This window comes from Lynx canadensis, chromosome D2 (assembly GCF_007474595.2).
Source record: "Lynx canadensis isolate LIC74 chromosome D2, mLynCan4.pri.v2, whole genome shotgun sequence".
NCBI classification, from domain to species: domain Eukaryota; kingdom Metazoa; phylum Chordata; class Mammalia; order Carnivora; family Felidae; genus Lynx; species Lynx canadensis.
Genome location: NC_044313.2, coordinates 31,707,253 through 31,731,962, shown reverse-complemented (window position 1 = coordinate 31,731,962; position 24,710 = coordinate 31,707,253). Strand labels below are relative to the sequence as shown.

The 24,710-nt window shown below is 44.6% G+C and overlaps 1 protein-coding gene across 1 annotated transcript in view; it reads right to left on the bottom strand.

The window, feature by feature from the left end:
• The window catches only part of PIK3AP1 (phosphoinositide-3-kinase adaptor protein 1), a 119,869-nt gene that overhangs the window by 35,484 nt on the left and 59,675 nt on the right, over positions 1 to 24,710 (bottom strand). The window contains exons 4-8 of the mRNA XM_030335585.1: positions 22,204 to 22,348; positions 20,098 to 20,240; positions 19,585 to 19,717; positions 17,458 to 17,654; positions 14,654 to 14,843 (exon numbers count right to left, since the gene is read on the bottom strand). Of these exons, the coding sequence (XP_030191445.1) occupies positions 14,654 to 14,843; positions 17,458 to 17,654; positions 19,585 to 19,717; positions 20,098 to 20,240; positions 22,204 to 22,348 (808 nt within the window). The remainder of the gene's footprint in view (positions 1 to 14,653; positions 14,844 to 17,457; positions 17,655 to 19,584; positions 19,718 to 20,097; positions 20,241 to 22,203; positions 22,349 to 24,710) is intronic.

Genomic DNA, 24,710 nt, shown 5'->3' with positions numbered 1-24,710 from the left:
GTTTCAAACTTCAATAATCCTTTGACAACCAAAATATAAGTTTTGTGACCATAAACAAAAAAAAATTACATTGAATGAAAAAGTTGCAGACTTTTCAGTATTTTCAGTATTTTCGGTGGCCTATTGTGTATATAACGTTTTAAGGCCTATAAAACAACATCACATGCTGGGAAGTATAAATGTTGAATTCATGGTAATGGTTACTTCTGGAGAAGGAGAGAGGAAAATTGGATTCCAGAAGGGATTCATAGGGTGCTATAATATGTAATTAAAAAAAACCCTGAGACAATTAAAAAAGAAAGAAAAAAGAAATACATAGAAGTGTATTGATGAATCAGAATCTTTAACAAATACAACATTAAAAAAAATCAATATAGTATCAATTGCCCCAAAAAAAGGGGAGAATAAGGTTCTATTTTTATATTTGCTTATATATGCAAAAAGAAGCATTGGACATAGATGTAGGAAATTAAAATCACTTGGACAAAAAAGATGAGGGACAGGAATGGAGAAAGATTTTTCACTGTTCACCCTTTTATAGTTTAGTTTTTAAGGCTATTGAAAAAAATAATATAAAGAAATACGGGGCTTGGATTATGTTTGTGTTACCTTAAATATTATCCAAAAAAGAAGAAAAACCAACTACTTTTTCTGCCTTGTCAGTTTATTGTTTCCTTACATGGTGGAGACATTACACTGACCATAATATGCCTTGATACTCTAGTCCAAAGCCCTATGGTTCCAAATGAGGAATCTCTCCTGTCACCGCTGAATTCTATAAACTGCAGAGATTAGGGAGACTGAACTGATCCTGAAACATACCTAGAGGTGTTTTAATTTTAAAAATTAAATTTCTGAGGTGCCTGGGTGGCTCAGTCAGTTAAGCATCCGACTTCGACTCAGGTTGTGATCTGACAGCTTGTGAGTTCGAGCCCTGCACAGGGCTCTTTGCCAACAGCTCAGAGCCTGGAGCCTGCTTTGGATTCTGTGTCTCCCTCTATCTCTGCCCCTCCCGTGCTCACACTCTGTCTCTGTCCAATTTCACGTATCCAAATCCAAAAATTTCACGTATTTTTTTAAAATTCAAGACCAGAAAAATTCCACTTATTTGAGATTTCCTGTTCAATTCACTTAGCAGTGTTGTTTGTTGTTTTCTTTTTTAAGTTTATATATTTTAAGAGAGAGTGTGCGTGAGCAGGGAAGGAGCAGAGAGAGAGAGAGGGGGAGAGAGAGAATCCCAAGCAGGCTCTGCACAGTGCGGCGCCCAACATAGGGCTCAAACCCACAGAACTGCAAGATCATGACCTAAGCAAAATTCATGAGGCAGACACTCAACCAACTGAGCCACCCAGGTGCCCCTCACTTAGCTGTGGTTTTATGGAACACTTTCCCCATAGAGGTAGAAAATTGGAAAGAAAGGTGTTTTCTACAGGTGTGTGCCTTGCCAGGAGCAGGACCCTCCCCTATCTGATGAATACCCTGTATTAATCTCCCTCTAAACACCCACACCACAGACCTCACCCCCTTGAAGCCACCTGACCCTGACCCAGCCAACTTTTGAAACCCCTCATTTAAACAACAGTAAGGCACAGAGGAATACACCCCAAAGTAAAGACTTGCTTGAATCAGACACCCCTAGAGATGAGGGGAGGGAGAAATTTCACAGGTCCGGTGCTATACCCTCCAGGAAATCACATCCCCCTCAGGTCCCAGCATCTCTAAGAAGCTGGGCAGAGCAGCGCCAGGAGGATTTCAATCACCAGTAACCAAATCTCCCAGGCAGGCAATGCCAGGGTGCAAGTTTCACAGTCAGTCACCCCTGTTGACAATGGTAAATGGGTCATAAAACAGCCTAGCTATTTTCACTAACAAAGGTCAATTTGAGAGAACTGATTTTCAGGTCCAAGAGGTAGATGCACAGTTAAAGAAGCTACAAAGAGTATTAGAAAAATAAAATGTGGAAGAAACAGGGAGCGGCAAGAGCGGCCCTGGCTGGCCCTGGTGTGCTAACATACTAAGAATGCAGGCAGCTGCCCCTGGTAACCAAGGGGGTCTTAATATGCTGTCTTAATATGCTGGGGTTTTGTGGGTTAAAGAATTAAAAAAAAAAAAAAAAGAATGAGCACTAGAAATAAGACATATCAATATCAGGATCCCTTGATACAATGCACTGAGGAGGACACAACACCATTTCTATGGTATTCTTGCCAAAAAGTTACCACCTCAGTCCAAACACAGAAAACATGACAAACCAAACTGAGGAGCAATCTATAAAATAACTGATCAGCGCTTAAGTCAAGGAATGACTGAGGGACTTTTACAAATTGGAAGAAACTATGGGGCACCTAGCTGGTTCAGTCAGTGGAGCATGCAACTTTTGATGTTGGGGTTGTGAATTTGAGCCCCGTGTTGGGTACAGAGATTACTTAAAAATAAAATCTTCAAAAAAAAATTGGAAGAGACTAGGGAGAAATAACTACATGCATTGTGGAATCCTCTGTAGGCTCAGCATCTAAGACCCCATCAGCATCTAGCATCCTACCGACAGGGGAAAAGCTGAACAAGGCCTAGAGGTCACTTGGTGGTATTGCACCAATGTTAATCTGGCTTTACTAACTATGCTTCAGTTGTACAAGACACTGATATCAAGGAAATCTGGATGAAAGGTATACAGGAGAACTAGCATTTTTGCAACTTTTCTCAGGTAGTTCAAAATGAAGTTTTTTTTTTTTAAAAAAAGGAGAAGGAGATGGAAGAGGGGAAAAGATTTGAAAAGTAGAGGAAGAAATGCAATGGGAAAATTACAGAAGCACAACCCCCAGGAATGACCTACACTGACCCTTCCCTGTCCCCCAATGCCACCAAATCACCTTCCAGTGACACCTGTGAGCCATACACATTGGGTATTATGACCAACATGGGGTTAAATGAGCCACCAATGACAAACATATCTTTTAACTTTGTAATCACGTCTTGACCAGATCTGCTAAATATCAGTCCTGTGGTTTCTTAGTAATTTCTCCTCCTTGAGCTGTCCCAGCATCAAAATGCATAAGTCCCAATTTTGATTCTTCTATTCCTGGCTGGAGGACTACAACACCCACGGGTCTGACACCAGACAGACTTCTTAGATCCACCTGATCGTTCAGGCTCACAAGATGACCATGGTCATTTATGCAGGATGGATGGTCTGTTCAGGAGAATGTAGGACACAGGCAAGGAGGACACTGCCAGGTGGCATCCTTCCTCAAGAGCAGTCTTTGTGCCAGTCCAGTAGCTCATGTGCAAGGAGACAAGACCCAGGTCAGGCAGGTGGAGGGCCCCCCCACGGAGTGAAAAGCCTCATGGCCCACAGGAGCGGTATGTCTTGTGGCAACCCCTAAGGCATCCTTCCAGGGGTCCCCATGAGCATGTCAGAGTCCCTGCTCTCAGGGAAGCCCAGAGTGTGCTGCCCCTTTCGGGTACTTATAGTCCACATATAGCTCCTCCCAGTTCCAGATCCAATTTACCAACCAATTAGGGGTCATTTTTATCATAGGCGTATGTTGCCTAGAAACATAGTTGACATTTGACTCTTATCAGGTTACCAGGGTAACAGCTGGGAAGTCAACCGAAGGTCAAATTCTCTAGCAGAAGGGGAAATGATAGCTGTTACATTAACTTCACTCACAATTATCTTGGGTCAAGTTGTTTGAATCCTCTCAGCTTCTCTTTACTTGTCTGTAACATGGTGATGGTAGCAGGATGTATCTCATAGGTTTGCCATGAGAATTAAATAAGAAGCTGGCCAACTGCTTAGCAGAGTGCCTAGCTCAGAGAAAGTGCTAAATAATGCTAATTGCTATTACTATTAGTAATACTGTTACTAGGACTATCATTACTGTGGTCTTTATTATTAAATTCTATATCCAGGCTAATGTCCTAAGCAGAGACCAGTTTTTTAAAAAAGAACTCAATTTAGGGGCGCCTGGGTGGCTCAGTCGGTTAAGCATCCGACTTTGGCTCAGGTCATGATCTCATGGTTTATGAGTTCGAGCCCCGCGTCGGGCTCTGAGCTGACAGCTCAGAGCCTGGAGCCTGCTTCCGATTCTGTGTCTCCCTCTCTCTCTGCCCCTTCCCCCTCACACTCTGTCTCTCTCTCCTTCAAAAATAAATAAACATCAAAAAAAAAAATTAAAAAGAACTCAATTTAATTGAGGGGACATTTAGGGGACAATCGTAAGTCAGAGAAAGGCTGCCACTGAAGCCAGGCAAGCAACAGAGGCGAGGACACCAGTCACTGAGCGACCAGTGCAGGTGGACATCATGGTCAAAGGTGGCAGTTACCTGCGTGGACTTTGGTATCCTGGAGAACTGGGTTCAAGCCCTGGCTCTGACTCTGACTGGCTCTATGTCCTTGGGAAAGACACCTGATATCACTAAGCTTGTATATCTCCATTTATAAAGTGGAGATAAATAAGAAAACTGTAGGGGCCAATGGAGACAATGCTTATAAAATGTTTAGCAATAGTGCCCAGCACTAATATTAATGGATACTATTATTATATTGAAGCAACCTAGATAGTGTATTCATATTTTATTGTGCTGTAAAAAATTATCCCAAACTTAGTGGCTAAAAACAACATAAATTTATTGCCTTATAGTTCTGTAGTTTGAAAATCTGAAAAGAGTCTCACTGGGCTAAAAATTTTGAGAGGACTGCCTTCTTTTCCAGGAGCTCTAGGGGAGGATCTGTCTCTTTGCCCTTTCCAAATTCTAGATGCTACGTGCATTCCTTGGCACTAAGCTCTCTTCCTCTATATTTGAGGCCAGCAATGTCAGGCAGTGAACTTAGCTGAATTGAGTCCTTCTCATGGAGCCATCTCTGGTCTGTTTTCTGATTCTTTCTTCTACTTTTTTTAAAAAAAAATGTTTAATGTTTATTTATTTCTGAGAGAGAGAGAGACACACACACAGAGTGTGAGCAGGGGAGGGGCAAAGAGAGACAGGGAGACACAGAATCTGAAGCAGGCTCCAGCCTCTGAGCTATCAGCACAGAGCCCAATGCGGGGCTTGAACTCACGAGCCATGAGATCATGACCTGAGCTGAAGTCGGATGCTTAACCGACTGAGCCACCCGGGCGCTCCTCTTTCTTCTACTTTTAAGGATCCACCCCAATAATCCAGGACATTAGCAACCTTAATTCCATCTACAACTTTCATTCTCCTTTGCCAGATCGTCTAGCCCATTCACAGATTTAGGGGCTCTATTCTGCCTCCTACAGATGGAAGCAAGCATCAGCACAGTCAGCCTGTCACAAACTTCCTCCCCATACTGGGCTGACAGGGGCAGTAAGGCTCAGGGATCAGGGCCCATGCAAGCAAGTCCATCGTGTCCACACTGGACCCAGCAGCCCTGGCGTGATGGAGGCAGTGCACACTACCGTAAGTGAAGTTACCCAAAAATGACTTTCTTTCCATTTATATTTGAAGCAAAATGATTCTTTTTATATGTAATTGAGCATATATGGTTTTCAATTAGACCAAGAACAGCAAATATATACATCGGCCCCCGTGTCCCTATTCTGTACTCAAGGCAAACATCACTAGTTAGTCATAGCATTCTTTGTGGTCTCAGAATCCTCAACATAGCCCCCTCAGGCACTCAGTACCAACTAACTGACACTGGCATATGAAATGATTTTTCAAACACTATTTGCCCTATCTGTATTAGGCAGTAAGTCTTAGTAGTAACGATTACTACCTTCCTAATGATAAAAAAAAAAGTGTCCAATTGTTTGGAGTTCATAAGTAAAAAGATCCTCTCAGACTCTAAATTTCCCAACCCCATGTGTGCATACAACTCAGGTATACAGTGAGCACCACATGAGTGGCTGAAACACATAGAAAATTCTGGAGGTGAAGGCAGTGTGCTTGCAGACAAAGGACATTTTGTAAAGAAAAGCAGAACAACAAATCCCTGCATTCCTGGATGCTCAGTGTTTGTACTTCAGATTCTAAGCACTTAACCTTCACCACGTGTCAGTTAAAAATAAACTAAAAAGCCCTGAAACCTGCGGGTCTAAGGAGAAAGTGCAAAGTGCTTTCATTTCAGCAGAGACAAAAAAGAAAAAAACATAAAACAAGGAGACTCAGGGGCCACAGTCCTCAGGGAAGAGCCAGCTGTAGAGTTACACTGTACTTCATTTAGGGAATCAATCAGAAAGAACCCATTCCTGGGAAGAAAGAAGCTTGAACAGATGAGAGAAAGCCTAGGCAGGCACTTAATTAAGGAATGAGTCAAGAAAAATAATGAATTTTCAAAGAAGCCCATACGATACTCCTCAGGGGACATAAATCTAGATCGCTTAGCTGCAGTGGAAACTCTATCCAGATTATGTGTTGTTAATTTAATATAAAACCTAATCTGAGAATCTAATACAGTAAAATGTCAGATACTAAGAGGCTATTCTTCTGGAAAGGCTCTCAAACCCTGAAAGCGGTCCAAAAGTAATTTTTTTTTTCTCCAGCAAGTATTCTTATAGCCAAAACAGACCCTTAGAGCAAGGAGCAGCGTGGTAAAGCATCTGATGACCTGAAGCCCGGTGGGCTCCGTATGCACTCAGGTGGGATCAAGTGCTTTCATTGGCCATGTCTGTAGGGCGGTCCAATCTCCCCATACCCTAATGGAGAAGTGATGGAAAGGAGGGAGACACACACACACACACACACACACACACACACACACACACACACACTGAGAGAGAGAGACAGAGAAAAGGGAAATGGCAATCTGAAATTACAGCAGCTAAGGAGAGGCGGGCAATGAAACGAAGGGGCTGGGGCACCTGGGTGGCTTGGTCGGTTGAGCATCCGACTCTTGATTTCAGCTCAGGTCATGATCTCACGGCTCAGGAGTTCGAGCCCTGCACTGGCTCTGCGCTGGTGGCGTGGAGTCTGCTTGGGATTCTCTCTGTCCTTCTCTCTCTCTATCCCTCCCCCACTCGTTCTTTCTCTCTCAAAATAGATAAATAAACATTAAAGAAAAGAAAATGAAGGGGCTAAGGATGCAAGGGTTAGGCAGCAACAAGTCTCACGGATTTCTTATGCAGACAGGGCCTCCTTGCAGCACTCCTGGCCAGCACACAGACCCTCTGCAGGGCAGGAATCAGTCTACGAGATGAGTTCACAGTGGGATGCGGTGGGTACCACACGCCCTCCTCCCCTCATTCTCCACATCCATAGCTGCCCTCTTGGGGCACCGTGTCCTTTTCCTCCATGGCACTGTCACGGTTTTGTAGTTATATATTTAGTTATGTGGCATTTTTATTTAATATTCAGCTCTCTTGCTAGAAGGAGGGCTCTGGGAGGCAGAGATCATGCCGTCTTGTTTATTGACTCTCTGCCACCTGACACGGTGACTTAATCACATGAGAGGTTTGATTAATATTGTTGAATGAAGGAATGTGTGAATGGACAAATTAATGAGGCATAAACACATGAATATGAACACGAAGGTATCTGGGCTTTGTGAAGGAATCTGGGCATTTTCCACGCTGAGAAAAGAGAAGGGCGATCCAGGCAGCAGGAACCGCATGAGCTAATGTAGAGGAGACAAGAAAAGAAAGGCAGCCCCGAGTGCCGGAGGAGTCACTACTGCCGGAGACATCCGCGCTCGGGGACGTCTAATAGATGTGTCGCTAGCACCTATCAGGAAAGGTCTTTGCACTGGAATGTCAACCACTCCACCCCACCAAATCCGGGATGACTTTCTATTTTCTGGTACTCTCAAATTCAAGAAATAGTTGAGCAACTATTGTGCACATCATTATGGATGACACATGCTTCCTAAACTGAGGTAGGAGCAGGTCACCAGAGAAGCATATACACAAACCAGGGTGCAGAACGATGTGGTTGCAGTGGCCCCAGGAGAGTGTGAACCACGGCTATACAGGTCCAGAGGGGAGCAAGGTCACCGCTGGTGGTGGGGATTTTTATCTTCTTTGCTTTTAAAAGTCTCAATCCACATGCTTTCACCAAGTGCCTACATCCCCGACACAGTTCCTGTACATCTGGAGGAACCAAAAGCCACAGAAGTCAGGAAGTGCCTTGAGCCTCCCTTTGCCCCACTGGGTCACTTTCAGCCCTCGACAGCACAGCACCAGCCCTGCCCAGAATGAGCTTCTTGCTGGTAAGGCCCCATGAGTTACCCTAGCCCCACTGCCCACAAGGCATTTCTTGGCTCCCAGCCAGTCGTTCCTAGATGGATTAACAGGAGGATGGCAGTCTCAGTAAAGTCAGGAAGGAAGACTCCTGAGAGAAAAAGGTGCAGGGAGGAGAGGCAGCATGTTCCAGAAGCAAATCGGTAACTTAACAGCTTTGCTTACAAATGGTCCTTCAGCTGGGCTCAGAGCTTCCCTGCCTGGGCTGCAAGGCCCCGGCTCGGAGGGGACCCAGATCACAGACAGGGTCACAGATGGAGGTGACCTGTACAAACATGCCAGCTAGCAAGGAGGTTGCTAAGGGAAGGCAGCAAGTTAGCTGGGGTTGAGTCCGCTCTGCACCATACACAAATTTGAGCCACAGAGCCGGGCAGAGGGAGCAGAGGCACGAGAGAAGAGTGTAACACAGGAGTCACCTGAAGCAGAACAGCCTTCTAGAAGGGATTACAGACTCATACGAGTTTATAGTTTCCACTCTCAAGATATTTGCCTTTCTCTTTTGGCTCTTTTCTCCTAATAGAAGACGAGTCTCTGGGATTTTTCTTTTTAACATGTATTTTTTTTTCTAATTTTTAAATTAAAAACATTTTTTTAAATGTTTATTTTTGAGAGAGAGAGCGAGAGCGAGCAGGGGAGGGGCAGAGACAGAGGAAGACAGAGGATCCAAAGCAGGCTCTGCGCTGACAGCAGAAAGCCCAATGCGGGGCTTGAATTCACAAACCGTGAGATCATGACCTGAGGTGAAGTTGGATGCTTAACCACTGACTGAGCCACCAAGGCGTCTGAGCCTCTGAGACTTTTAAGCAGAGTTAAATCCATAAGCAGATCATGTTGGAAACAAATGGACAAGGCCTCTCAGGAATGGCTCCCAAAGCTTTAGAACCCAGAGTCTCAGGGAGGTGACCAGTCCCTGGGAGAGGCTTTCCATATGAAATGTATTACCTAAGTCAGAGCAACACTAGGACTACAGTGTCATTCTCTGAAGGCAAGGACAGCGGCAAAAGAACTGAGAAAAAGATTGGGTGATAGAGAAAACACCCAAGAGAGATGTGCCTTCATTTCTATTTAGTGTTTGCATAAGCTTACCCTTAATAGAAATATTCATTTCTTATATGGTAAAGTGAGGAAACTGATGGTTTAATTCTGTCTCGAACAAAAAATTCTCAGGAGTATTGGGAGCAAAGTTGAATATCTGATATCAAAGGCATGCAGTTACCACCTGGTGGCAGCATAGCTAAACTAAAGACCATGAGAGTGAGGGGTGTGAGTGTGTGTGTGAGCGCGCGTGTACACCCAGGCAATTCCAGGGAAGGAGAGTCAGGAGTGGAATCATAAAATCTCAGGGTCAGAAGCCAACATCACTCCCCTGCCCCACTTCATTCAACATGGCGAGTCTCCCTCACAAACTTCCTACTTAGTGGTTGTTTGGGTTCCTTTTGGAGAAGGGGACCTCATTACTATCCCTTTTCCAAAACTCAAGTCAGAAAGAGGCAGATTTGTCCCAACACCGTTGATAACCTCCAAAGAAAGCCTTCACTCCATATTGCTTGTCCTGTGACTGAATGAACACAGCCCACAGTCCTTAATACATTCACTTTCAGCTTCTAGGGTTGAATGGTAACAAAGGTGGGGCTTTTGTTAGAAACTTAGCTACTACTTAGACATTTAGAAACCGCTCCATGTCCCTTCTGTCTCAGTGTCCCTTCTGGGGCTGGCAAATGCAGATCCTAGAAGAAGGGCAGGCCAGGAGAGTCCTCTATCCCAGTTGGGGGGCAGACAGACTTGTCACCGGGAATGTACTGACCCAGAGTCCTGACCCAGTTCTCCCTCCACGGGATTTAAGTAGGCTACTAAATCTCGGAGCCTCAGTTTTCTCCCCTGTGAAATGGAGGTAATTCTATCCACCAAGCCCAAGGACGATGGGACGAAATAACAGATGAGATAAAAGCAGTCTGTTTGCCTGAAAGGGCTGTCGGATGGTACACCTTATCACTGTGCTGGGTGCTATTGCAAATACGCATGTTAGATTTATGTCTGTCCTGCTTGTTTATGAACTAACCCGCTTTCTCTCCTAGCAAGTCACTGGTAATAAATGAATGGTTTCTTCCCGGTGCGGCTCCTTGTGGGCCAGCAGGTAAGTGGTCCTTCTCAAAATTAAACCACAAAGACAGAAACACAAACCAAATCATGTCTAGAATCAGAAAATTCAGAGCTTATGTGATCTGGCAAATGAAAAATACAGTGGGTTTCCTTTCCCCACCCACAAAGCAGCCAAATTCTACAGCCAGCCTATTGTATTAGTGGCCTCCTTCTACCTCCAGGGCAACCAGAATCCCCCTGACCCACGTATCTTTACAAGTGGCCAAGGGCCACAAAGCAGACTAGCCCCAGAGCACTCCGCTGCCTTGGGCAGTGCTGGAGAGGTTCACTGTTCCTGCTGTGGCTGCCTTTAGCATCCCCTGCAGCTTTCTGCTAGTGTGAGATTTCTTGTGTTGGAGCATCCAGGGGGATAACAGGTGTTAAGGCTCTCTGTCAACACTAAACTGCTAGTTAAGTGGGGGACTCGTTAACTGTTCAATTGCCCCGTAACAAGGACACAGGCAGACATGATATACACAATCTCTGGCTTCCCAAGTAGGTATTGGTTTTCCTCCAAATGTTCTGTGTGAATGGGTCTCTGTTCCATACTGGAAAGGACTGTGTGTTGGCCCCTCTTGTCTCCCCAACACCCAGAAGAAGAGGCAAGTAGCTAAAACATGTTCCAGTAGATGTTCCAGAAATGCTTGTGGTGGCCATGGAGAGACAGATGGATGTACATGTGCAGAGGGTACCAGAGGCTGTTTGGTGAGCTGACATTGGGGCAATGGCTGTAGCTGCTAGATGGCTTCTTTAGAAGAAACTAGGACTAAAATTTATGGCATTAGAAGGAAAATTCAGACAGAAAATAAAGACTAGAATCCTAGAGACAGACTTGAGCTCAAATGTGAGTTCTATCACTTATTAGCTGTGAGACTTTGGGAAAGTTGCTTAACCTCTCTGAGCTCAGTTTTCTCATTTGTAAAGTGCAAGTTAATCAAAACATCCTTATGCGGCTTTAAGGATTCAGTGAGATAGAGGATGTGGATGTGGGGGTGATGCCTTCTCTCCTCGCCCCTCTGCTGGGTCATGGCTCATTCGGCAAGAGCTTCTATCAGCACTTCCAGGCCTCCCAGTTAGGTGTAGGAAGGGAGCTTCTACCGAGCTTTCCCTCATTCTTGCTGCACCCCACAAGGGGCAGCCATTCTAACTACCAAGCACTTAGTTAACGACTGGACCACAGCTTCCAGGTGCTGGGGGTGCCTTGTCAAAGGCCCTGCTGGCATCAGGGTCTGCCTCTGGCCACCGACCTGCCTACATCCCCTACTCTAAGGCACCTTCTTGGCACCCGCTTTTCTGTTCATGGGTGGGAAACTCAGGGTCACTTCCCCGTGTGCCAAGAGCTTTTCTGTCTTCTTCTCAGACTAAAGGTTGGCAATAGTCGATCTAGCCCATTCCAGAAGCCCTCCATCAATAAAGCTGATACACTGATAGGAATTTGTTCTGCCTTTCTTTCTTTCTTTTTTTAAGTTTATTTATTTTGAGAGAGATTAAAAAAAAACAACAAAAAACAAACAAACAAAAAAAAACGTGTGTGTGCACGGAAGCAGGGGAGGGGCAGAGAGAGGGGGGAGAGAGAGAATCCCAAGCAGGTTCTGCAGAACCCAACATGGAACTTGACCCACACACCATGAGATCATGACCTGAGCCAAAATCAAGAGTCGGTCACTTAACCAACTGAGCCACCCAGGTGCTCCTTGCCTTTCTTGACTCTATTAAATAGACCAGAGGGAGGGAAGGTAAGCTTTAGGCAGTGTTTCAGAGTGCTTAGCCTTTGATAGCAAATGGTAGTAACATATTAAGAAAGCTCGTTGAGGGCCCCTTGCATGTTGTCCTGCTTCAATACTGCTTTGAAGTCCAGGGCTGGGGCGCCTGGGTGGCTCAGTTGGTTGAGTGTCTGACTTTAGCTCATCAGTCCATGAATTCAAGTCCCATGTCAGGCCCTGTACTGACAGCTCGGAGCCTGGAGCCTGCTTCGAATTCTGTGTCTCCCTTTCTCTCTCTCTCTGCCCCTCCCCCGCTCATACTCTGTCTCTCTCATCCTCAAAAATGAATAAATGTGAAAAAAAAATACTGCTTTGAAGTCCAACATTATTTAGACCAGTGAGTCTCAAGGGCAGCAACACTGCCCTCTAGGGGAGGTTTGGAAAATCTAAGAGGGGGTTTTAGGTTGTCATCATGATGCAGGGACACTATATTAGTGCCCCTTATCCTCAGAGATACCTTCCAAGAAGCAGATACCTGAAACCACAGATAGTACCAAACCCTATGTGTGTGTGTGTGTGTGTGTGTGTGTGTGTGTGTGTGTGTACACAGTATACTTTCCCTACATACACACATACCTATAATAAAGTTCAACTTATCAATTATAGTAAGAGATTAACAACTATAACTAGTAATAAAAGAGAACAATTGTAACAATATAGCATAATAAAAGTTAGGTGAACATGGTTTCTCTCTCCCTCAAAATATTTTATGGAACGAACCGTTCTGGTGATGACAGCAGATGATAAAACACTACTTGATAAGATAAATAACGTACACACTGACGTAGCATTAGGCTACCATCTACCTTCTGAGCCTATGTCAGAAGGAGGATCATCTGCTTCTGGGCCACAGCTGCTCATGGGAAACTGGGGAAAGTGAAATAAGTGAAATATCAGATAAGGGGGGACTACTGTACTGGAATTTAGCAGAAGGGAGAAAGACGTAGACACCCTGCAGTGTACAGGGCTGTCATGGGCAATGGAGTGCTTTGTGCCCCTCATGACTTCTAAATATTTCACTAGACACACATATAGGTTAAAAAAAAAACCTGCTTATGACATGTATTTACACATATATGTGCATTTGTACATATCTATATATTTATGTGTGTATATTTCTCAATTTAATATCAGCAGGTACAAAGAAAATATAGACAAGTATCCCAAACTATTAGGAGTGCTTGGGGTAGAGTCATATGGACTTTTAATAACTCAGTTATACATCTTTATTTTGTTTCAAATTTTATAAGAATGTATTACCATTGTTACTGGGAAAAAAAATTAAGGTAACCAAAAACTAGGCAAAATTTGTTAAGCAACTTACAGGAAAAATCCTGTCCTAAAGATATTTTAGAAATAAGTTTATTATATATTAATCCATTAAAGTTGGGTTAACAAAAAAATCTGCTTATAATTTTCTGAGCCTGGAAACTAACCCCATATCGGGCTCTGTGCTGACAGCTCAGAGCCTGGAGCCTGCTCTGGATTCTGTGTGTGTGTGTGTGTGTGTGTGTGTGTGTGTGTGTCTCTCTCTCTCTCTCTCTCTCTCAAAAAATAAAATAAAATGTTAAAAAAAAAGTAAAAAATAAATAAATACAACTTGTATTTCTGCATGGTTTTGATATGTACTGAATTTTCCAGGAATTCAATTACTATGAAAATGGAAAGGAGAGTGTGAAAAATCATTTACCACTTAGGAAAATCCATTGCTACCAGTATCCAAGTCTCCAATACAACAGACACGTATCGGTCGGTCAGCATGTGAGGCCATGACATTGGTAGTGATTCTGAGTGTAGATGCCTGCATCTGACTATTTCATTATGTCCTCATGTGCAGGCATACTGAGCTGTTCCTTTCCTTTTACTTCTCTTTTATATTTCATTTAGGGCATATATTTGATTTCTAAATTTTCATATGTAATGGGGCGCCTGAGGGGCTCAGTCAGTTAAGCATCCGACTGTTGGTTTCAGCTCAGGTCACGATCTCATGGTTTGTGGAATCGAGCCCCATGTCGGGCTCTGCACGGACTCTACAGAGCCTGTTTGGAATTTTCTCTCTCCCTCTCTCTCTGCCCCTCACTCATGCGGGCACATGTGCTTGCTCCCTAAATAAATAAATAAATAAACTAAAAAAATTTCTTTTAATTTTCATATGTAGGTAGATTATATTGTATATGAGTGGCATGTCAAGGTACTAAAGGGAAGCATTATGAAATGTTATAAGAAGGGCCCGTTGGGACTGATAGGGTTGAGAGCCACTGATTGAGCCTCTCAGATCACAAGACGATGCCTCCATCAATTCTGACCTCCAGGCACTTGCCTACACTTTTCAGTCACTCAGCAGTCACAGTGGAGGAAGTCTGGAGAAGGACTGTGCTTGTCACAGCACATGATGACAAGATCTAACTTGTGTAAAATAGGATCTTCATCTCTCTGGGGCAGAGTGGGGGTAGGCGAGGGACTTCCCCCCACCCCCACCACCACACACCAGAGTGAAGAAAGCCGTGTGTCAGCAGAAGGATGGAAGCAGAACTGGGCTGTGCTACTTACAGAGGTCTTCGGTGGCAGCTGGGACAAAGGCAGCCATGGACTCATATAGCTCCTCGTCACAGCCGGGGTTGAGGGAGCACTTCATGAGCAGGTCTGTGGACAGGTGGGCCATGGACTCATACACGGCGTCAGCCTCCTCCCCTTGCATCAGTTCATCTTTAATGTGACTCTTCAGCATGTCCACAGTTTCCTGAAAGAGAAGACGGGAGTCACGGGAACCCTGAGACGGCCTGGCCCTCTGGGGACAGTTAGGCCCTCAGGGGCTCGTGACAGGCAGAGTAAAGGTGCACATGGGTCAGGGCTCAGCTGTGTGTCTGTCTGTATTTCCCACCAGCCTGAAAGCTCGTGGAGGCCAGGCTCCAAGCCTTCTTCTGTTTGTTTTATATTTTTTGTTTTAATCTTTCTATCTTCTCCCAACACGAAGCAGAGTCATGCACACAAGAGACTGTCATTAAGCATCCGATGAGATGCATGTATCCACAGGATACAAATTAAAGACTTTCTCGTGAGCACCTATTACGGGTCAGGTATGATGCTGGGTGTTTGCCTATACATACCGTCATGCCATCCCTTCCACAACGGCTTGAGAAACTTGTAATATTCCCTAGTTCAGAGATGAGAAAAACACAGCTCAGAAAAACCTAGTGCCTTACTCAGGGCTGTGCAATCCTACCTTCTGACCTTTCTACTACACCCTGGTTTCTACTTAGGGAAACAAGTGACACCCAAGGGTGTCACCCTTGCTGACCAGCCAGATGGAAATCCAAATGGGCTAAGCAGGGCTGCAGCTAAGATGTCCTTGAGCTAGCGTGCAGTCAGACGTCCCTCAGATGCTCGGGGCCTCGTCCCTGTCCCTTCTAGCAGGCTGCTCTGAGGTACCTCCCTTGGTTTTCTACCCTGTGTGCCCGAGACAAGAGGTGGTCTTGGATGAAGTGCCCTGCAGTCGGACAGGCGGCCCTTGTCATTCTGCCTGTAGATGGTGGTGAAGCCGGAAAACTGGCTTCCCTGAAACCTCCACACAACTTTCCTGGTAAGAAACTTTGATGTTTCACAATCCTATTTCAGCACCAACCCGCAAAAATCCTCGTTTTCATCATCACTACCCCAAGAGAGCTAATCTGCTATTGACACAATGTGTTCGTTTCCTGATGAGACCTGAGGAGTAGCCCAGGTGACAGTTGGGAAGTGGTAGAGACTCAAGGTCTGGCATTTGGTTTTGATGTGGTGGAAAGAGGAAACAGGACAGTTCTTAGAGGTCATAATCAACACGCGGAGGCAACCTCTTGGTAGCAATGCTGAAGATGCATCGGCTGAAGGTGATTTTTGGTCGGAGAGCTAAGATTGGAGAAATGTGAATCAGATGAATTTCAGTGCGAACTGAAAAGGCATCTCGAAACTTCCCTGTTACACAGACTAGAATAACAAGCCCCGGAATTAGCATCAAACTAGGTTTGCATCCCATCTCCACCCTTACTAGAGTGTGACCCTCGCACAATTACTCTGCCTTGCTAAGCCCTTCTCCTCATTTATTAAAGAGAGATAACAATACTGCCAACTTCAAAGGATTGTGGTGATGATTAAATGAAACACTGCCTTTTGCCAATCAAATAAATTCAATAAACAGTAGTTATGACTATGAACACAGTATGTCCCCAATAAAAACTGTTGGCATGGAAATGAAACCCTGCATTTGATACATTTGTGACTTCAAAGGAAAGCCAAGTAAGCACCTTTTAGCCTTATTTACGTAGACCGTGCCCCAAATGGGCACTCATGCTATTCCACTCATTCAACGTACTTAATCACTCCCAAACTGTGGAGAGCCCCCATACATGCCTCAGTGAGTCACTGACCTGAAAACTGTCAAATACTGAGCACAGAATTAAGTTTCTGGGGAGGTGTAGGCTCACCTCTGTATGGAGATAGAGAGTAAGACTAGATTGTCTTTGTTGTTCCTTTTGAGGTCACAGCCCCACAAGAGAGGCTGAGAGTCCCAGCTGTGACTCATGAAGATGAAGGAAAATCAGAAAAGGGTCCAGTCAGGAAAGGTAGGGGCCTCCAAGACAAGAGAAGCAATATTGGGGCATGGAATAAGGCCCAGGCATGGATGAGATTACACTCAAAGAAGGACCCAGAAGTCAGTGATCAAGGAGGACCTGGGGGTCTAAAACCAGATGAGCAAATAAACGGGGCCTCTGTCTCTTAGACACACAGAGGCTCAGAAAGAGAGACAGGCCATTGGCATAAGGTGGGTCCTCACAGGTGGCCTCCCCAAAGCATCAATTGCAGAGCTTTGTTGTGGTCTCTGCTGAGGAAGAAACCAATCCTAACAGTTCACAGTGGGACCTGACAGTGGGAGAGGCAGCTGGGAGCATCCCATCAAAGTGCCTTGGAGGTGGAAGAAGAGGGATCAGCATCAACCTCTAGCAGATTCACTCTCTGAATGTCTCTGTAAATTCTTTGAGGGTAGACCTCAGTGCTTTACATACATTATTTCCTTTTATCCTGAAAACAACCCTATAAGTAGGACTGGTGTTACCTTCCTTCTGCATCTTAGGACACTAAAAGAGAGAGTATACATGATCTGCCCATGTCATCCACTGTGGCTGACAAGTGTTGGCACAGGAATGTGGACTCAGGTCCATATGACTCCAGGGCTCAGTTCCACACACACTGGCCCCGCCAGAGAAGAGGCACATGAGCCCCTGCTAGAGATGAAATCCAACCATGTCTCGAGTGCAAAGGCAGCCCTTGGACCACACAGTCCATTTCCATTCCTGGGGCCTCCCCTGCCTTGACCTTACCACATACTCATCGATGAACTGCCGCAGGTCTCTGAAGCCATGTTTCTCAGCAATGGTGTTGGGGTAGTGGCCATGCTTGTTTGCCACACTGTACGCCTGTAGGGCTCCTGGGCAGGTGAGCAACAAGGCAGTAAGGTTCTTCAGTCCATACTTCGCAGCAAAATGCAACAAGGTGGGCAGCTCCTCGTCCCTCTGATCTGAATAATTGTTAAGGAAAACAATGGACAAATGAAAATGAAGGCAGAGGCACCCTTATTCATAGACACAAAGCTGGCAAGCCTACCATGGCATCCAGCAGGCACTCAATCAATAGTTCTCGGCCGACTGACCTAACATCTGGCAGCTTCCTTTGAGGTACCACTGAAGATTATATGCCCTCAGATGACAGAAGAAACATGTTAATTAATTTGCAAATCTAACAGTTAATATCCTACCTTTTTTCTCTAAAAGGATCAAAGAATCCTGAAAAATAATACTAATTCAAAATATGCTGATCTTCTAAAGGCTTAAGCAGCAGCCGCAAAGTACAACGGGAATCAGGTTTTGACCTTCTCTGCAAATTTCATAGCACTTTAACACGATTTCTTCGTGCTGATTAAAAAAGAGAAGTCCATCTTCTTAGCTCTTACTCCAAATTTCATAAAGTATGCCAAGTAATCCTAGGTATGTTAATTAGCCTTTCCATGGCCCTTAGTTTTGAATGAGGAGATATTCCCAAACTATCTCAAAAGGGCTGAGAGGATTAATAAGATGGTATTCAGTGAGTTCTTTGTTTAGGACAGGTTTTGAATGTTGGTATTAATACACCTGAACTGCAGGATGTCCATTAACCCTCTGATTCATGGGAAACAAAGTATTCCTGTAGGTCACTGGATCCCCATGACCCCCTCCACCTACTAATATCTGGATGCAGCAAGTTAAACTCTACCAAGAAAATAGACAGTTTGTGTTGTGGAGTTGGGGACCAATCTTTCTTTTGTTTGTTTTCATAAAAATTGATTTCTTTTTTTTCTCAATGTTTATTTCTTTTTGAAAGACGGAGAGACACAGAGTGTGAGCAGGGGCAGGGGAGGGGCAGAGAGAGAGGGACACACAGAATCTGAAGTGGACTCCAGGCCCCGTGGTATCAGCACAGAGCCCAATGCAGGGCTTGAACTCACGAACCGTGAGATCAAGACCTGAGCCAAAGTCAGACACTCAACCAACTGAGCCACCCAGGCACCCCATAAAAATTGATTTCTAAACCCAATAGTGATAGATAGATAGATAGATAGATAGATAGACAGATAGACAGATAGACAGAAAGAAGGGTGGGACAGAGGTAGAGGGTAACTGGGTTCTACTGGGCCATGTGATGGAAGAGTGGTGTCCACAGAAGCACCCTAACAGGCACCCTGTCCAGCTGGCCAGTGACCATCGCCACACAAGCAGTTCATGTCACACGTGCACACAAGACTGTTCCTCCCTCACTGAACAAATGTTTTGAGCCTTTAATTAGCCACCCAGGCACTGCCTCTGCCCTCACTGAGCTGACAGCCTAGCAGAGAAGACAGACACAGCTGAGGAGAACTAGCACAGAGGACAGCTGACATGCCAGGGGAGCCCCTGGCACCTAGATGGAACACCCTGCCAAAGGTTCAGGAAGGTCTTCCTGAGGAAGTGCTACCTAAGCCGCTGCAGGGGGGTGAACAGAGGGCCACCAGGTGAACAGTAACCAATGAGGAGAGGAAGAAACTGTATTCCCATAAGTTGAGTTGGCAAGAGGCAGGGCAGAATTTTCATCAGGTCAAAGAAGCTCATACTTTCCGTAGAGCAGAGCCAAGGGATAGAGTGGAGAGAGATAAGGGCAGAAATGCAGCAGGAACCCCTTGGGAAATGCTTGCAAACATGTTAAGGAGTTTGAACTTGATCTAAAGGCCAATGGGACCACAAAGGGTTTTTAGCAAGGGGTGGAGGTAGGCAGATTGACAATTTGGAAGACCAGCTAGCCAGTGAAGGAATCATCCCCCAAGGATGAGCTGCAGGGAAGGAACCAGCGAGGTTTGAGCACAGGCTGACTGGATGCTGAAACCAACAGAGTGGAGTCAACCCACGGCTGGTTTCCTGAGGTTTGACCTTTTGACTTACTTGTCATCATATCTTCTTCTTCCAGTTGGTTAATTCCAAAGAGGTGCAGTCCACTCGCAGGGATATTGTTCTTCAGGGACTCAGTTAGCAGTTTATCAAGGGTCTCTGTGTTGTAGGGCACAATTTTAAAGGCCTGAACACAAAAGGGAAGAAGGTCAGACTTTAACCCCAGCTATCTCCCATCCAGCAGGTTAGAAGCTGAAGAACCATGAGCAGAAACTACACACCCAGGGGTGCCTGGGTGGCTCAGTCAGTTAAGCATCTGACTTCAGCTCAGGTCATGATCTCCCAATTTGTGAGTTCGAGCCCCACATCGGGCTCTGTGCTGACAGCTGAGAACTTGGGAGTCTGCTTTGAATTTTGTGTGTGTGTCTCTCTCTGCCCCTCCCCTGCTCATGCGTGCTCTCACTCTCTCTCTCAAAAATAACTAAAAACATTTTTTTTTAATTTTAATTAAAAAATGAAAAGGAACTATGTGCCCAGAAAACTCAGGTTTCCTTTCAACATCCTTACCTGACACATGAACTCCACAGGATTTGCAGCATTGGACAATAAATTCCCAATTTCTTCCATGTCAGTATAGTAGCTGATAACAGTTTCACACACCACTAACTCCCCGGAATAGATCTTTAGAGAAACATTCCCAGATGAAAGGTCTAAACAGAAGAAGAAGAAACAAAACAAAACAAAACACCACCATGAATGCACCCAGGAAGAACAAGGTTTCCAGGGAAAAGTGTTCATGGATTCACCTTAATGGTAAAGAAATTAACTGGGGGCTGGAAGAAAGATTTTGGAGGTAAGGTGGAGGACAGAGAAGTGAGGGGAAGGGGAGAAGTAGGAAGTGAGCAGACCAGTACTTGGGAGGCCTCTGAGTCAAAGGAATTGTCCTCACTGGGTCTGCAATTGAGTTTTTGGAAGATTTTCATCTGTTTTGTTCACTACACTAGGCCCAGTACCATGATAAACGGGAAGAGGAGCTGAGTTTAAAGCACTTTATACAAAGGTCAGTGGTTGGCACAAGGTGGGATAGATCCTGGCAGGTGGAATTCTGCCTCCACGACACTGGGCCAGGAGAATTGATTCACTTGCTCTGTTGCTGTCATTACTACGTGCTCTCTCTCTTCGGCACCACAGGAAGGGGTTTTGAGGAGGAAAGAAAAAATTAAAAATACACCAACCACAAAGATTCGATTCACAAAAGAGGAAATGCAACAAGTACAGAACATGGAAAAATATTCAGCCTCTTTAATAATCAAAGAAATGCAAATTAAAACAATGGGCTACTCTTTAAAAAGACATCAAATTAGCAAAGATATTTTAAATGATAATGTCTAGTGCTGGTGATGATATAGCAAACTTGATAGAAGTAATATTTCAGAAGGCAATTAAACCTTATTTCCAGGATCCTTAAAAATGCCCATCATTTCAAGGGATTCCATCTTGAGGAAAAAATCCTAAATGCATGCATGAAGATGCTCAATATATCATAACTTAAAAGAATAAGAAGACAATAAGAAATCAGAAATTATGTAAATACAGAACACAATGAGGAAATGGAAAATTGAAAGATGACACTTCTTTTCAATGGAGTATTATGCAGCTTTAAACAATATGGATTATAAGATATAGGTCCAACACAAGGAACTGGCTTTAAAAACTATGATACATCTGTACAATGGATTACCTCGTAACCATTAAGCATCATGTTGCAAAAGAATATTTATTAACATGGGAAATACTCAAAGGTATTTTCCAGGTAATGAAAGTGGCCGATGAGACTATACAAAGCTATGTACACAGGGGTGCCTGGGTGGCTCAGTCAGTTAAACATCCGACTTCAGCTCGGGTCATGATCTCACAGCCTGTGAGTTCGAGCCCCGCGTCAGGCTCTGTGCTGACAGCTCAGAGCCTGGAGCCTGCTTCAGATTCTGTGTCTCCCTCTCTCTCTGCTCCTCTCCTGCTCATGCTCTGTCTCTCTCTGTCTCAAAAATAATAAATAAAAACATTAAAAATAAATAAATAAAATAAATAAAAAAACAAAGCTATGTACACAGATTCAGAAAAATATAGAAATCACTGATTTCCTTTGAGGTGGGCATATAGGCAATTTTCTATTTACTTTCCTTTATGGTGGTTGTATTCCTCAACTTTTTGGTACTGAGCTCACATTACTTTTGTAACAGAAAAAGTATGTTATAAAATGGTAAGTTACAAAGTCCATGTAACAGCACAGGGTAAAAGAATGCTAAGAGGATAAATATAAGATTATATAAAGAAAAACAGAATATTGAAAACAACTGTTGTTAAAACTTGTGAACAAAGGCCAAAAGACAGTATAGTAGTCTGATGACTTTTTTCTACTTTCCTCTAGTTTAAAAAATTTTTAATATGTTTACTTCATAAGGATAAAAATTTTAATATATCTATTTTTTCCCTATCACACATGTACATTTCTGCAACTTCCTTTTCCTTTAAATAGAACAGGACAACCAAATCCAAATGTTGGCTGTCAGTCTTCTCAATTGCTGAATAAAGACAGGACAAGTAAAAGAAAGTAAGAGTGGGCCTCTTCCTGAACAGGATGCCTAATTTCCGGAGGTAGATGGGGCTACTTACTGGGGGCCTTCACGGAAATGGTGTACTCATTCTCCAGCTTGGCTTCCACCCTTAATGAGGGAGAATCCTCAGGAGAAAATTCCGCCTCTGTGGTCACCCTCTCATCCAGCTTACATCTCACGATGACGTAGACAGTGGTTTCCGCCTGCAACAGGAGACCAGTCAGTGTCCCCTCTCCCTCCTGGGTACCCTATTAGGGTGCTGGGCAGAGGGTCTCCTGGCTCCCCGATCCCCAGCTCTATCTAGAGAGGCTGTCCCAGAGCAGGGTGGGGTCTGGAGTCTAGCACTGGGCACAACTGCTGTGGGTCTCAAAAAGACAAGTTACAAAGACCGAGAGGGAACATTTATAAGCCTTTACGGCAATTTGATGGAGTAATTTTATGTCTGTTGAACTTAATGTAATAATTTAAAAACCTGGGGCTTGTATTTCATACATACTTTTATTTCATTTTTACAGCATTTCTTTTTTATTGTGTTTTATAAAAGCATTAGCCCGTGGCAGAATTAGAAAATTTAAAAAGCAAAAGAAAAAGGATCTTCACAGATAGTTTAAGAAGCACTATTCTGAGAGTAGGCTGGCTACTCAAAGTGAAGCCAGCAGACTAACAGCACTGGAAATCATTAGAAATGCAGAATCTCAGGCCCTTCCTGGATCCACTGAACCATCAAAGTCCGAATTTTACCAAGACACCCGGGGTGACTCACATGCACCTCACAATGTGAGAGGCAACAGCCAGAAGAAGCCCTCTTGGCTTCTGCTCTTTATGCTGTTCTTGAATGGGAAAAATGCCTTATTGGAGGACTGATTTTCCTAAGGCATGGAGCAACCTATGAATAGCTATTTTACCTTGCTTTAAGATCTCTTGCTGGGCCAGCTACATACGATTGTCTTGTTTTACTGTGCTAGTTAAGTGGGTAATGGGCCTCTCAAAACTTGAACTGCTAAGGATAGACCCTCCAAAGAGAAGCGGAGAAAGAAGAGATTTCCAGTCATTGCTAATCCCCAAGTGTTCATCCTACGATTCTATTATAAAGTCCTTTGGGGCACCTGGGTGGCTCAGTAGGTTAAGTCTCCCAACTTTGGCTCAGGTCATGATCTCACGGTTTGTGGGTTTGAGCCCTCAACCGTTGGTTGAGCTCTGAGCTGACAGCTCAGAGCCTGGAGCCTGCTTCCGATTCTGTCTCCCTCTCTCTCTGTCCCTCCCCCTCTCACACTCTGTCTCTCTCTCTCGAAATGGACAATAAAATAAAAAAATAAAATAAAATAAAATAAAATAAAATAAAATAAAATAAAATAAAATAAAAAAGTCCTCATAGTAGCCCTTCATGATGAAGGCCACTATTTCACAACAGGTGAAGGAGACGCATGGTTCTGGTTTCTGGAGGCTGTTGAGGCTGAATGTGGATGCGTTTGTGGTTGACCTGGCTCTGGCTGCAGCCAAGGTCCTGTCCCACCTGCTCCTTCTCCCAGGCAACATGGGGAGTCAGAATGAGTGTGTTCTTCTCTGTTGACAGTCAGGACCCAGCCCCAGTCCAGCCACCCCAGGATCCAGAGACCAAGGACAGGCCACAAGGAGAATCCTGGAAGCCAGGATGGGAGAAGGAACAAAAGTCTGGAGAATCAGGGAGGCATGCCAAGGGCACCATTCTTCAGTTCCGAATGCCTTCACCCACAAGTGCCCACTAGCCTGGTCTCGGGAAAAGACCACAGGTCTCAGGACGAGAAGAGTGTGGGGAAGACAGGCGGGCATATGGACAGCCTAGACGCTGGAATGCCCACCAAGAGCTGGCCAACAAGGAGGAAGCATGAAGCGGGCTGAGAATAAAGAAAAGTGAGTGGTGGGAACAGTGGACTGGGGGATACATGCCCCATCTAACGGGCTGCTAGGCCCAGCCACTCACCTCAGGCCTGGTATTACCAGATTCTGATTCAAAGGAAGCTGGGAACAGATTCTCATGCCTAATTGCTAAAACACTGTGCAATCTAAACCAAACATGTCTATGAGCTCAATCTCACCCAAAGCAGCGGTTTGCAATCTCCATGGAGGGAGTCCTTGCTCAACACCTCGTAGCCTCAGGCTGCACGGAAAACCACTCACTGGTGCAAGGAAGCTAGTACTTCCCACTGCCAAGGCTCAAACACCCTCTTGTCTCTAGGAGACCATGCTGGCAAACTTAGCAAAGGGCTTGTATCCACAGGGAAGTATTTTACTGCTCTGAACTAATTATCACATATTTTCCATAAGGAAATAAAAAACTACCAACAGGATGGTAGGATTCAAAGGACAATGGACTATCAATTGTGCCATCACATTCAAGTCACCTGTTAACACATGTCCCACCCTGAAAACGTGAGTCACATTATGCTTTGGCATTTATCTTATCCCTTTAGCAATCAGCCTTGACAAGTTTCAGCCAGCAAGCTTCAAGGGACTCATGTGGGGCACAGCAGTGGTCGGTTGATGGAGAAGCAAGTTCGCAAAATGCCCCCCATCTCCCTCCTCCCA